This window comes from Narcine bancroftii, chromosome 1 (genome assembly GCF_036971445.1).
Source record: "Narcine bancroftii isolate sNarBan1 chromosome 1, sNarBan1.hap1, whole genome shotgun sequence".
NCBI lineage: Eukaryota > Metazoa > Chordata > Chondrichthyes > Torpediniformes > Narcinidae > Narcine > Narcine bancroftii.
The window spans coordinates 157,873,530-157,888,061 of record NC_091469.1 but is presented as its reverse complement, the minus strand read 5'-3'; the positions used below and the strand labels follow the sequence as shown (position 1 = coordinate 157,888,061).

The 14,532-nt window shown below is 44.1% G+C and overlaps 1 protein-coding gene across 4 annotated transcripts in view; it reads right to left on the bottom strand.

Annotated features, from left to right (window-relative positions):
• The window catches only part of slc5a6a (solute carrier family 5 member 6a), a 76,441-nt gene that overhangs the window by 49,183 nt on the left and 12,726 nt on the right, over positions 1-14,532 (bottom strand). For all 4 annotated transcript variants that reach the window (XM_069942374.1, XM_069942367.1, XM_069942355.1 and 1 more), the window contains 2 exons: positions 12,126-12,191; positions 5,675-5,726 (listed from right to left, as the gene is read on the bottom strand). In XM_069942374.1, coding sequence (XP_069798475.1) covers positions 5,675-5,726; positions 12,126-12,191 — 118 coding nt within the window. The remainder of the gene's footprint in view (positions 1-5,674; positions 5,727-12,125; positions 12,192-14,532) is intronic.

The window sequence follows — 14,532 nt, the reverse complement described above, 5'->3', positions numbered from 1 at the left end:
CAAAACAGCATTCTCTGGTCCTTGGTACAAAACAGCATTCTCTGGTCCTTGGTACAAAACAGCATTCTCTGGTCCTTGGTACAAAACAGCATTCTCTGGTCCTTGGTACAAAACATGCACACACAACCAGACATAACTCTTTCTTTGGCTTGGCTTAGCGGACGAAGATTTATGGAGGGGTAATATCCACGTCAGCTGTAGGCTCGTTTGTGGCTGACAAGTCCGATGCGGGACAGGCAGACACGGTTGCAGCGATTGCAAGGGAAAATTGGTAGGTTGGGGTTGGGTGTTGGGTTTTTCCTCCTTTGCCTTTTGTCAGTGAGGTGGGCTCTGCGGTCTTCTTCAAAGGAGGCTGCTGCCCGCCGAACTGTGAGGCGCCAAGATGCACGGTTTGAGATGATATCAGCCCACTGGCGGTGGTCAATGTGGCAGGCACCAAGAGACTTCTTTAGGCAGTCTTTGTACCTCTTCTTTGGTGCACCTCTGTCACGGTGGCCAGTGGAGAGCTCACCATATAACACGATCTTGGGAAGGCGATGGTCCTCCATTCTGGAGACATGACCTACCCAGCGCAGTTGGATCTTCAGCAGCGTGGATTCGATGCTGTCGGCCTCTGCCATCTCGAGTACTTCGATGTTGGGGATGAAGTCGCTCCAATGAATGTTGAGGATGGAGCGGAGACAACGCTGGTGGAAGCGTTCTAGGAGCCGTAGGTGATGCCGGTAGAGGACCCATGATTCGGAGCCGAACAGGAGTGTGGGTATGACAACGGCTCTGTATACGCTAATATTTGTGAGGTTTTTCAGTTGGTTGTTTTTCCAGACTCTTTTGTGTAGTCTTCCAAAGGCACTATTTGCCTTGGCGAGTCTGTTGTCTATCTCGTTGTTGATCCTTGCATCCGATGAAATGGTGCAGCCGAGATAGGTAAACTGGTTGACCGTTTTGAGTTTTGTGTGCCCGATGGAGATGTGGGGGAGCTGGCTGATGGAGGACCTCAGTTTTCTTCAGGCTGACTTCCAGGCCAAACATTTTGGCAGTTTCCGCAAAACAGGACGTCAAGCGCTGGAGAGCTGGCTCTGAATGGGCAACTAAAGCGGCATCGTCTGCAAAGAGTAGTTCACGGACAAGTTGCTCTTGTGTCTTGGTGTGAGCTTGCAGGCGTCTCAGATTGAAGAGACTGCGATCCGTGCGGTACCGGATGTTAACAGCGTCTTCATTGTTGAGGTCTTTCATGGCTTGTTTCAGCATCATGCTGAAGAAGATTGACATACAGATAAACAACTCACATACAGACAAACAACACACATTCACGACAAGTATTTCAACGACACAAATATATAAGTACTGTTCCATGAATACAAGTCTCGGATTTTTAGAGAGAGCAGTTCCTTTGATTGTTCAGCGATCTCACTGCCCGTGGGAAGAAGCTGTTCCTCAGCCTGGTGGTCCTGGTTCTGATCCTCCTGTATCTCTTCCCCGACAGGACCAGCTGAAAGATGCTGTGTGCAGAGTGGAAGGGGTCCTCAATGATTTTACATGCCCTCTTCAGACAATGATCCCGGTAGATCACTTCAAAGGTGGGGAGACTCCAGTGATCATCTCTGCCACTTTTATGGTCCTGTGGATTGACCTCTGATCCATTTCTCTGCAGCAACCATACCCACACTGTGATGCAGCTGGCCAGGACACTCTGGCCAGTTCAAGGATGGCTTCTTTCCTGCTGTTATCAGACTCTGAAATAGATCTCTCACTAGGAAAAGATGCCCTCGCAAGGTTTGTCAACTGCATTCTTCTCCATACCTGCAGTACTCGACATACTCTAAATCGAGTCCTTACAGTATTTATTACAATTACTATTCATTTGTTACCATTGCACTACTTGCTATACGAGTTGACCTTCCTGGATAGCATGCAAAGCAAACTTTTTTTACTGAGCCTTGTTGTCAATGAAAATAAACAATTATGTTCAAGGAAAACACAATGGAAGATATTATAGGATTTTACATCGGGAGAGTGTCCTAGTGATAATTCGGGTGAAACACGGAAGTATACAGACACTGTGATTATAGTAGTGTGATGGAATATTTGGGAGATAAATTGGTAAAATTAGAGTGGGTTAAACTTTAAAAACAGATCTTATTTGAAATACTGAAGACTTTGTAACCCCAGTACTTTATAGAAACTACAGAATGCCTATGGAAGAATTCACTGTTAGTCGAATTGATGCCGTGAATAAATGAACTATTGTATTGCAGAGCAGTCACTTAAGGGACAGGGATTCTTGTTTACCTAAAAACCACAGATGAACCAGGTGACAAATTCCTATTGTTTGCTGGAGAAGGTTGGGGGCTTTGCAACTGAGAGAAAGAAGGACATGTGGCTGGGAGTTTGAATCTCTGATGGAGAGAGAGACACACAGAGCCGAAACAGTGTCAGCCAGGAGAAGCTTGTTGGAATTGAAACAGAAGTTCCAGAGCGGCGGATGGCTGGAAGTGCAATCTGTCTGATGTTTCTCTTGGAATAAGGGGAACAGAAAGGAACTCTGTGGTAGCCTGAAGGAGAGAGGTTATCATCTGGAGAACCCTAATGGGGCAAGTTTCGTCAGCAAGACTAATGGTGGAAATCCTGGAACCACACATCTCTCTCTGCAGACCTACAAGAACTTTCCTGAGTGGTAAATATTTACCTTTTGAGCACCAAAGCCTGGTGAACTTTATCCATGTTAAATTCTGTGCACAGTACAAGAATTGCCTGCAACCAATAAACTTGGAAAGAGAGGTGAGATTGAACTGTGAACCAAATAACTTTTCTTAAATTTACACATACATTACATAGACGTGCGCTTAGAATTAGAAGGGGGTTAAGTTGAGTTAGTTAAGTGAATAGTGATAAGTTAAAGTTTGATTCTGTTTTTATGTTTAAAGATAATTAAAAACAACTTTTGTTTAAGTAACCACTTGTCATGGTGAATATGGATTGCTGCTGGGTTTTGGGGTCCTCTGGGCTCATAACAGTAGAAACACAAATGCTGGAAGAAATCAGCAGATCTCACAGCGTCCTTAGGTGGTAAAGGTATATAACCAACATTAAGGTCTGAGCCTTTTGTCAAGTATGAGCAAAAAGCAGGAAGGCACCTGCATAAAAAGGCTGGGGAGAAGGGAATAAAGGGTAGAGGTGCAAGCCAACAGCCAAAAGTGACAAATGGACATGAACAGGAGGACAGGAAAGTTAAGAATTAATCAGGAGAAGGGAAGGCTCTGTGAATCTAGAGCTGGAGGAAAGGAGAAAGAAATAGGGATGTAGAAGGGGAGAAGCAGGGGTAGGTAAATGGAAAATGGAGAAGCCTATACTAATGCCATCCAATCCAACCCTAACCCAGGCAGAATACAAGGTGTCATTGCTCTAATTTGCGTGTGGCCTCAGCCTGGCAGTGCATGAGACCATGGATAGACATGTCGGCAGGGCAATGGGGTGGGGAACTGAAATGGGGGTGGCCACTGGAAGATCTCTGCTATTCCAGAAGACAGAGGTAAGATGCTGAACAAAACAATCTCCCAGTCTGCGTCCAGCCTGTCCGAGGAGACAACATGAGCACCGGATGCAGAAGATGACCCCTTTCTCTTTGACCCAAGATTATTATTTGATTGGAATTGGGCTTCGAATGAAAGTGAATTCTCTCTTTTGCTTCTCTTTCTCTTACTGTAAGTAGTGCTGGGCAATAATAATGGCAAGCACAAGAAAATTTTGTGTAGTATTACATTTTCTGCATTATTACGTGAATTTTGAAATGTTGAATTGAACAACAGTACACCTCAGGAGCTCCGTCCTGAAGTAAGCAACCAATAGCAGGCAGGGAAGTATTATCTAGTCCAGTGGTTCTCAAGCTTTTTCTTTCCACTCGCATCTGACTTTAAGTAATCCCTATGCCTTAGGTGCTCTGTGATTAGTAAGGGATTGCTGAAGGTGGCACGTGGGTGGAAAGAAAACATTTGAAAACCACTGTTTTAATTGTCCTTAATTGTCTCGTTATGTGCACCGTTTCATAACTCCAAAGGAAATGGGCCAATGACAATTTTCTTCAAACAAAGTATTTCAGTACCAATTGGGTCTAGAGTAGTGATTCTCAACCTTCCCTTCCCACCCACATCCCACCTTCAGCAATCCCTTACTAATCACAGAGCACCGATGGCAGAGAGGTTACTTAAAGTGGGATATGAGTGGAAAGAAAAAGGTTGAGAACCACTGATATAGTCTAATCACCATCAACAGGTGGAACATTACCAAATTATACCTACCCCATCACTGTAGTAAAACACAAAAGTCTGCAAACACTATGGTTGAAGTAGAAGCACAATGCTGGAGAAACTCAGCTGGTCAAAAATAGTGTACTTTATGTAGCAAAGATAAAAATACATAACTAACATTTCAGGCTTTTGCTCTTCATCGAGGTATGAATAAAATGGTAGGGTGCAAGGGGCAAGGGGAGCAGCACAGTCCCAAAGGCAGTAATAGGTGGATAAGGGAGAAAGGGCACAACAGCAAACAGGGGAAAAAGGGACGGTTCCATGAATGGAGAAAGAAGGGGGCGGAGAACTGGAGTTCAGAAGACAAAGGGAAAGGGGAGGGAGGGAGGGAGAACAGAGAGCGGGCTAGCAGAAACCAGACCATCAATGTTGATACCATTGTTGAAGAATGCCAAGAAGGAAAATTAAGTGTTGCTCCTCCAATTTACAGCTGTTCTTGGTGAGATAGGACATGAGGCCGTGGACAGACACGCGAGCATGGGAGTGGGGCATGGAAGAGGAGTGGTTGGCCACTGGGAGATCCCCCTCACTGATGACTGGTATCATATCTTTTATCTTTACTGTTTGACCAGTTGAGTTTCTCTAGCACTGCATTTTTACCCCATCACTGTAGCCCTGGCAGGCTACAGATGATGGATGTGGCAGGGAGAAATTCCACAAGGAAAATTAAATTGTTTGTTACGTGTACCAACACAGAGTGCAAACCTTTCTTTTGTGTGCTATCCAGGCAAGTCAACAAGTTCAGCAGGTAATGCAATAATAAAACACACGTGAACCATGCAGTATTACAGAGAGTCAAGAATCCTAGGCATGGTGAGACAAAGGTCTGGGTACAGAGGGAAGTATAGTTAAAACAAAGCAAGGGCGTCATCTTTTTGCCAGCTAAGAGCTGATAACAGCAGGAAAGAAACTGTCCCTTGAAATTGGAGGTTTGTGCATGAACCTACTGCCTAATGGAATGGAGAGGGGGAAGGGGGTGAAGAGAACATGCTCAGGGTAGGATCACTCCTTGAAAACATCAACAACTTTCTTGAGAGAGCAAGATGTATGGACGGAGTCATTGGAGTTTCATTTGCAGGATGAACTGTGCTGCATTCACAAATCTCTGCAGGTTTCCTCACAACCCTTTTCCTCCTTCTGCCTTGAGCAATCAAAACCAGACTGGGATAGCTCGTGCACTGATAGTAGTGTGAAAGCAAGCAATGCATCCAACAGCAAATGAAGAGACCAGCTCAATGCAGAACTCATGCCAGACAAATTAGGCCAAAGCCTCATGACCAAATGAGTTTTGAAATTTTGAACTGTCCATTAGGGAGCTGCATTTGTCCAGGTGATGACTTACACCATGCTATGAATGAAAATTGACATACCAGCATTTAGGGCCAGGGCAGGCGTATAGAGGACCACACCCATGTAAATCACCTGAAATTAGAAAATAAAAGTTATTGACAGAAACCACTGACAAGTTAAACTCAGTTTCAGCAGTAGGAATACTACCACCTCTGATTAGCAAGTTGCAGGTTCTACAAATCCGAGCACAAAAGCACGAGACCAACATCACTTAAAATATTATTTATTGCACGAGACTTTAGTCGTCTAGTAACGAGACAGTATTATACAGACTGCATCTTTAGTCCATGCAGTCAACATCCACTGCCTTTCCTTCAACTTTCCTGCTAACCTCCTCGCAAACCTCCTAAGATTGGTTAAATATGACCTACCCATGCTGACCATCCTGTTCTATCCAAGTGCTTGTATTTCCGATATGTTAAGATACATTCTGACAACTTAGCCGCTACTGATGACTCACCAGCCTATAAAATTCAGGATTATTTTTAGAGCCTTTGAAAACAAATGAGAAGGGATCTTATAAAAACCTAAAATTATGATAGGTAGAGATAAGAGGCAAGTCATCAAGTTTTTTTCCATTGGTGGGGTAGACCAGAACTAGGGAACATAGCCTTAAGATTCAGAGTTGTAGATTTAGGACGGAGGTGAGGAGGAACTGCTTTTCCAAGAAGGCGGTGAATGGTGAATCTATGGAATTCACTGCCCATTGAAGCAATGAGGCTAACCTCAGTAAACATATTTAAGACACGCTTGGATAGATTTTACATCATTGGGGAATTAAGGGATATGGGGAAAAGCAGATACCGTGCCCTCCATAATGTTTGGGACTGTGACAGATCATTTTATATTGTATACAGATATGTTTTAAAGGAGATCACTTGTGACAGGTTTTTTAGTTTAGGTCACATGCAGATACAAACACTTCAAAACAGATCTCATTTAAAATGCTGGAGCTCTGCTCAAACCAGCCAGTTCAGGCTCCAAGTGCCTTTGCAAAAACATTGAAGAACGCCTATAGAGACTTCACAAGTAGGTGTTAATTGGACATGCTGTGGAGTAACGGATTATTGTTTTGGAAAGCAACAGATGAACGAACTTAGAAGATTAAGTCTGGAGCCGCAGTCTGAGTGCAGTTGGCTGTCCTAAGAGAGTCATGTGGTTTTCTCAGACAGAGTGAGAGAGAGAGTGAGGCAGAGAGAGAGAGAGAGGCAGAGAGTGAGAGAGAGAGAGAGAGAGAGAGAGAGAGAGAGAGAGAGAGAGAGAGAGAGAGAGAGAGAAACTGGTCAAAACCCTTGTGGTCCATACAAGAGGAGATGGCTGAGTCTATAATGTTTCACTTGAAATGAATAAATGTCTTCCATTGGAAAAAATAACATATAATTTAAGAAATAACATCACAGTATTCAAACATATTTGGGAACCATACATGGAACACAACAGAAGTCCTACTGCGGACCTCCACCCCCTAAAATGACAGAAGAAGAAGACGAAATGAACTGACCCAGTGTGCAAAAGTAGATGACACAAATCTCTTGTTTATTTTCATTGTGTGATGACATTGTTTAATGGGTTTAATGTATCATATATGTTGAACGTTGAGTGGGTGAAGGAGGGAGGGAAGGGAGGGGGGAAAAAAGGGAGAAAATGACACTGTGTATATTCAAGAGGGAAATGTTTGTGTGTATTTTGGTCAGTAAGGTTCATAGTGTGAAAAATAAAACATTAAAAAAAAAGAAAGAGGTTATCATCTGGAAAACCCTGATGGGCCAGGTTTCTTGGCAAGACACTGAAGTGGCTGGTCGGAAGGGATCAGTTGTGGGTGTCCAACAAGGAACAAATCTCTCTCTGAAAACCAACAAGAACCTTCCTGAGCGGTAACCATTTACCTTTCAAGCACCAAAGCCTGGTGAACTTCATAAATGTTAAATTCTGTGCACAGTATAAGAATTGCCTGATACCAGTGAACTTGGAGGAGTGAGAAGTGAGATTGGACTGTGAATCAAAGAACTTTTTTGAATGTGTGCTAAGAATTAGAAGGGGGTTAAGTTAAACAAGTCAGAGTGACGGCAAGAGCAAAGTGTGGAGGCATAAAGGAACTGCCCAAGATCCAAAGCCTAGCTCCTTTGCATGGTTTGCATCTTGTAGTGTGGTCTCTGCATTTCTGTTCATGAAGTCTCTGCAGTCAACAGTCATCGACTTATCCACCTGCCTCCTGAAGAGTGTTTCTGATCGATCAGACATGGATTTGGGGACTTTTTCTTAAGATGAAAATTCTGTCATCAGCCATGGAGATCTTCCTTGCAATACCAGTCCTTTGGCGATTACCGAGCTCACCCGTAGGCTCTTTCTTCCTAATGTCGTTCCAAACTGTTGCTTTTGGTAATCCTAAGATTTAGGCGACGTCTCGCATGGTTTTATTCTTGTTTTTCAGCCTCATAAAGGCTTCTTTGACTTTCATTTGCACAACTCTGGTCCTCAAGTTGAAAAATGGCAAATACAGACTCCAAAGGTGATCAAAAGCTTCAGAGCAAGACGAGCTCTCTTATACCTGCACTAATGAAGCAATTCAACAGACAGGAGTATTCATAAATACCTGTGAAACCAAATGTCCCAAATATTATGGTGCCCTGAAATGAGGGGACAATGCATAAAAAGTGCTGTAATTCCTAGGTAGTCAAACCAAAATGTATCCAGATAACCTTGAATAAAATCTGGAAAGTGCACTTTACCTACATGTGAATTGTTTGATTACAAATTTAAAACTGTGGAGCACAGGTGCAAATAAAGGAAAAAAGTGTCTTTGCCCCTAATATTATAGAGGGCACTGTAGGTGGAGATGAGCCTGTCAACAGATCAGCCATGATCTCAATGAATGGCAGAACAGGCTTGCAGGGCCTGATGGCCGACTCCTGTTCCTATTTCTTACATTCTTATGTTCTGAATCGCGGAACATTACCTTTCCTGCAATCATCCTGCACTTTTTGCCCATGACCAAAGATGCTTTAAATTTCTCTACTGGGGCCCCTACAATTTTGACACTAGCCTCTTTCAAGTTCCAAAGGAATATCTTGTCAGGCCCTGGGGACTGGGGATTTCCCCACCTTTATTTGCCTCAAGACAGCAAGCACCTCCTCATCTGTAATCTACCTAGATTCCACAATTTCAGCTATTTTTCCTCACTTCCATAGACTTCGTCCATCCATCTCCTGACTAAATGAAGATGCAAAAAAATCCATTTAAGATCTCTCCAATCTTTTTTGGCTCCATGGATAAATCTCTGGCCTTTGATAGGACTAGTTTTGTCCTTTACTATCCTTTTGCTTTTAATATATCCATAGTAAAATCACCAACTGTTTCAACTTTGTTTCTTACAACTGTCTGCTCTCTGCAACTTTGCTCCTCCAATCCCTGCTGATGACTGTGTGGTCGATAATACCATCCCATTAATGTGGTCAACCTTTTCTCATTCCTCAGTTCCATCCATGGAGCAGAGAAGCCCTTTAGTCTGTTCTGCACATTCCCTGGAACAATGAGTTGCCAGTCCTACTCCTCTTCACTAATGTCAAAAATGTCATAACTCTACTGTACAGGCCCTTCAGCCCACGACCATAATATACCTAACAAAATCTAAACTCTCCCAACCTCATTTTTTTCTTTCATCCATTTGACTGTCTTAAGAGTCTCTTCAATGAGCCCCTTTTGTTCTAGCCTCCACCCTTGGCAAAGCATTCCAGGCACCCACAACTCTCTGTGTAAAAAAAATTACCCCTGATGTCTCCCCTAAACTTTCCACCCTTCACTTTGTACAGATGCTCCCTGGTGTTTGCTACTCTCAACCTGGTTGTCCACCTTATCTATGCCTCTCAGAATTTTGTAAATCTCTATCAAGTCACTTCTCATCCTTCTTCGCTCCAAAAGGAAAAGCCTGGTTTCAAAAGGCATATTTTCCAATCCAAGCAACATCCTGGTAAATCTCCTCTACACCCTCTCCATAGCTTCTACATCCTTCCTGTATTGAGATAACCAGAACGCAACACAATCTTCTAAGCGTGGTCTCACCAGATTTTGTAATTCTAAGTGGTGATCCATGCTCTCAGCTCATCCGTCTTTCCTATAATACTCCTTACACACACGCAGAACATTATTGCCCATTATGCTCAACTTTTCTCTCTCAGTCTTTGCAGGCCGAACATCTTTTTTCCATATCCCTGGCACTCAGGATTCATCCCTCTGCAATTTCTAGTGCTGCTCTAGCTCCCTCCAGTTCAGATCCAAACTAACCTGCCAGTACAGGTCGTACCTTCCCCCTGGACAAAGGACCAATTATCAAAAGTTCTGAAGCCCTACCTCCTGCAGCATCTCCTTGCTATATTTTTCTCCCACTTCTGTCCAAGAGCTTGTCACCCATCCTACCCACGTCACCAGTCCCTGAAGGCGATGACGACAATTGGGCTGCTCACCCTCCCACTTGAGAATGCCATGGACTCCATCCGCGGCATCCCTGACCCTAGCACCCAGGAGGCAACATAACATCCGGCATCTGAAAGTCTCTATCTCATCCACAGATCCTCTTGTATGTTTCCCCAAGTATTGAATCCCCTATCACTAGAGCTCACCTCTCTCCCTCCTTCCTTTCTGAGCTAAAGGGCCAGACTCCATGCCAGAGACCTGTCCTCCCCCTCAACAGTATCCAAAACAGTACATGTTATTGAGGGGATGGCCACAGGGTACACTGACTGTCCATACTGACTGCATATCCCCTTTCCCCATCCTGATCGTCACCCAGCTACCTGCCTCCTGGGAGCGACCTGTAACTCCTATCCATCACCCTGTCGATCAAGTTATCTGGAGTTCATCAGTTCCAGTTTCCGAACATGGTCTGTGAGAAGTTAAAGTTGGATGCACTTTTTACAGGAGAAAATCCTTTTCCCCTTCCAGGCTGTTATCACGGCCAATAACTGAGCCTCCTCTCAAGGCCTCACAAGTCAAAACCGTTACCTCCCACTCTTACAATGGACCATCCTACAGGTGATGTTTCACTCAAGCTTCTCTGGCTACAGTTAGTTAATTAATCACCTTTCTACAAAACATTTTGAAATGACCCTCTCTCGCATCAATTCCCACCCACCCTCGCACCAGATCCCATCACTGGATAAGAGCAAAAGACAAAGAAGTAGAAATAGGCCATTCAACCCATCGAGTCTGCCCCGCCATTTAATCATGAGCTGATCCAATTTCCCACTCAGCCCCATTACCTGGCCTTCTCTCCATAACTTTTGATGTCCTAGATAATCAAGAACCTATTAACCTCTGCTTTAAATAAACCCAACGACTTGGCCTCCACAATCGCATGTGGCAACAAATCACCCTCTGGCTGAAGAAATTCCTAAGCATCCCAGTTCTAAACAGATGCTCTTCAATCCTGAAGTTGTGCCCTCTTGTCCAAGACTCTCCCACCATGGGAAACAACTTTTCTACATCTGTGCCCTTCAAAATCCAAGTGTTTCATTTGAGAGCTCCCCCTCATTCTCCTGAACTCCAATGAGTACAGGCCAACAGCTGTCAAACGCTTCCCTTTTCATTCCCGGAACCATCCTTGTGAACCTCCTCTGTACCCTCTCCAAAGTCACCACATCCTTTCTAAAATCGAGGAGCCCAAAACTGCTCACAGCACTCCACGTGAGGTCTCACTAGTGCCTTAGAAAGCCTGAACATCACATCCTTGAACTCCCAACATGATGGGAACATTTCCTCCAAGATAGTGGCCCACCATCGCCTTCCCAAAAAAGCTGGTTTTGCCACTGATAGCAGAAAGCTCAAAGTGGACAAATCAAGTTAACTAAAGGCCTAGTTGAAAGAGATTTGACCTCAATTTAACACTCCTGCTTCTGGTGAATCTGTGCTTCACACCAACACCTGCCCCCCCACCCCCAGCCCCCTCGGCAATACGTCCTTTCTCAGAGCTGGCCAGTCTAAATCAATTCCACCAATTGATTTCTGCCCATTGTAAGATTCTGTTAGTCCTTATTTAGTCTTCATTTAATTAATCATATGCCAACCTGCTGAGCAATAGAGAACCTTGGGAGAAGTGGCAGAGACCCAAAGCAATTGGATTAATTGATAAACTTGTCTCAACATGTTGAGTTGCAAGGACTTAGTAGTCTCTTTCAAGACCGCATTCCTGATCTACCCCCACCCTCCCTCTCTAATTTATTTGTCATTTTCCTGAGACGACATACAATTATCTGGCCAATTAACCACAATACTCATCTGGAACAGGGCAACATGATAATGAAGAACTTTCATTCTGCCAAGCCTTGCATTCAACCTGGCATCTACATTTCCAGGAGGATGCAAAAGGAGTCCATGGAGTTTATTTGCATGGATTTTTTGTTGGTGATTGTTCAAAAGAAAATTCTACCTCAGTAGCATTTAAATCCATCATAAAATGTCTGCAGAAACTGTACTCACCATTTGAAAAATAAAGGTCAGCGTCCCAAATAATCTTGTCGCCTTATTAAACCGCAGCTCCAGGTACTGAAACACACAGAAACACAACTTCATGTCACAGGATAACCCCGCAAGTCTGAGGAACGTGAGTGAACTCCCAGAGGAAAGCCCCGCAGACATGAGAAGAAGGTAGAAACTCTCTAGACATCAGCGGACTCAAACCTAGGTTGCAAGCTCTGCACTGAATCCTTATCCTAATTATGCCGCTCCAAATTTAATCTACTGGATGTCCAATAAGCTGATACCATTCTACTCTTTACTTTACTTTAAGCCTTAACTTTACTTTAAAGCCTGCGTTTTTGGATCTACTGTAACTACACCCTGCACTTTTGTTTTATTATTGTACGACCGCCTGTATTTGTGCTGACTTGCCTAAATAGCATGCAAAACAAAGGTTTATACTGTGTCTTGGCACACTAGACAATAAGCATTTTGCCTTCAGATAAAGGATCCAAAGAGAGAGGGAATTCTGCACTCCACAGAGGCGTCATTTTGCAGACCAGTCTTCAACCGGGGCCGAACAAGTCTCACCAGCATCAAAAGAAATGCTGGAGCATTTCCAGCAGCTGGAGCCGCTGCTACCACTCGTGCGGACCCTTGGAGAGCAGGGACGCTCTGCAGGGTCCTACCACCCAGTCCTACTGCCAATAGCTATGCACAGGCTTTAAGTGACCTGTTAAAGGAGCCAAAGTGGCTTTATTTTAAACTCCTGCGAACACAGGCCCTGGACCCAAGTGTTTGGCAGTGGCACATGGGGTTGCAGACAGCAAACCGATGCAGAGATGACCCCAAGGACAGGGCTCTGCAGCTGAAGGACATACAGAGGCGGCGAGCTATTGAGGTCGAAGAACCCACTTGAGACCTCACACCAGACTGCGGGCCATTGGAGACTGGCTCATGACAACCCGGAATCGGAATTCAAGACAAGGAAGTGCTGGAGGTGAATCCACAGACACTCGATGACTCGGGGTGTGGGGGGTGGTGGAGCTCTCCTTTTCTTCTTTTTCTCTGGCTACAAGGTGCACCAGGCAATGCAAATGCTAATAGTAATCTTAGACAAAAGGCAATATTACGTATTATAGTTTCTGTGTCATTACAGGTTAATCAATAGTATCTGTAACAGATCCCATGGCAATTACTAGGAAGAGCAGCAGACGTCTCCTCCTGTCTCCAGGTCCATGTAACAAACAGGAGAAACACGAGGGACTGCAGATGCTGAAATGTAGAACAACAACCAGTGGAAGTAAAAGAATGGTCGACATTTTCGGGCTGAAATCCTGCTAACAAACGGGCTCGTCGACAGTGCTTATTTTTTGAAGTTTGCTGTGCACGTTAATTATGACATGACTGGAATTACACCAAATCTACATCACTAGCTCCAAAGTCCTTTGGGGCATGGAGATTGTGTCGTGCCAGATTTTCTTCCAATAATCTTCAATGTTCAGCTCATCAGCTATAAAGCCTGCCATCGGCATTCAGTTTTTCAAACATTTTCTCAACAAAATTAGGATACTGAAAGAGTGGCCTTGAGGGACCTTCACCACAGCTTCATTTTGAACATGGAACACAACAGCACAGTACAGGCCCTTCGGCCCACAATGTTGTGCTGACCTGTACAAACCTACCCAACAAATTAAGCCTTCCCTATTGCACAACTATTTTTTCTTGCATCCTTGCGCCTGTCCAAGAGACTTGGACCAGCCTCCAACACCACCCACGGCAATGCATTGCAGGCACCTACAACTCTGTTCAAGGCTTACCCCTGACAACTCCCCTACGTATTCTTGACCTCACTTTGTAAAGATGTCCTCTAGTGTTTCCTAGTCTCGCCCAGGAAAAAGGTGCTGGTTGTCCACCATCTATGCCTCTCATAATCTTGCAAACTTCTATGAAGTCACCTACCTATCCACCACCGCCTTATCTCCCCAATACACTTTCTCAACTGGAAAGTAGCAACTCTTAAGCTTTGACTGTATCCCAGCAAATGATCTGCTGAATTTGGAAAACTGCACCTTGTTCCGAATGATTTCTAGTAACATAATTTAAACATAATTTTTAAAATCACACAAAAGTCACAACAAATCCATCAGTCAGTAATTAGCAAGACTATTGTGTCCAAATAAATTAAGCCCTTTACTTTAGTCACCACTCCTCTATGGTTATTTTACCAAATTCTCCATCGCCAGCTTCTCACGTGGAATCCACTGATTTCCCTCCCTCAACCACCAAGATCACCCTGGCCCCCAATAAGTACCAGAAGTGCACTGATCTTCGCAAGTCGAACTGGCACTCTACCAGAATCTCACTACTCAAGGGAACAATTAGCCATCTATGCACCTAGTGGACTATTGGAACCTCTCCAATTGGA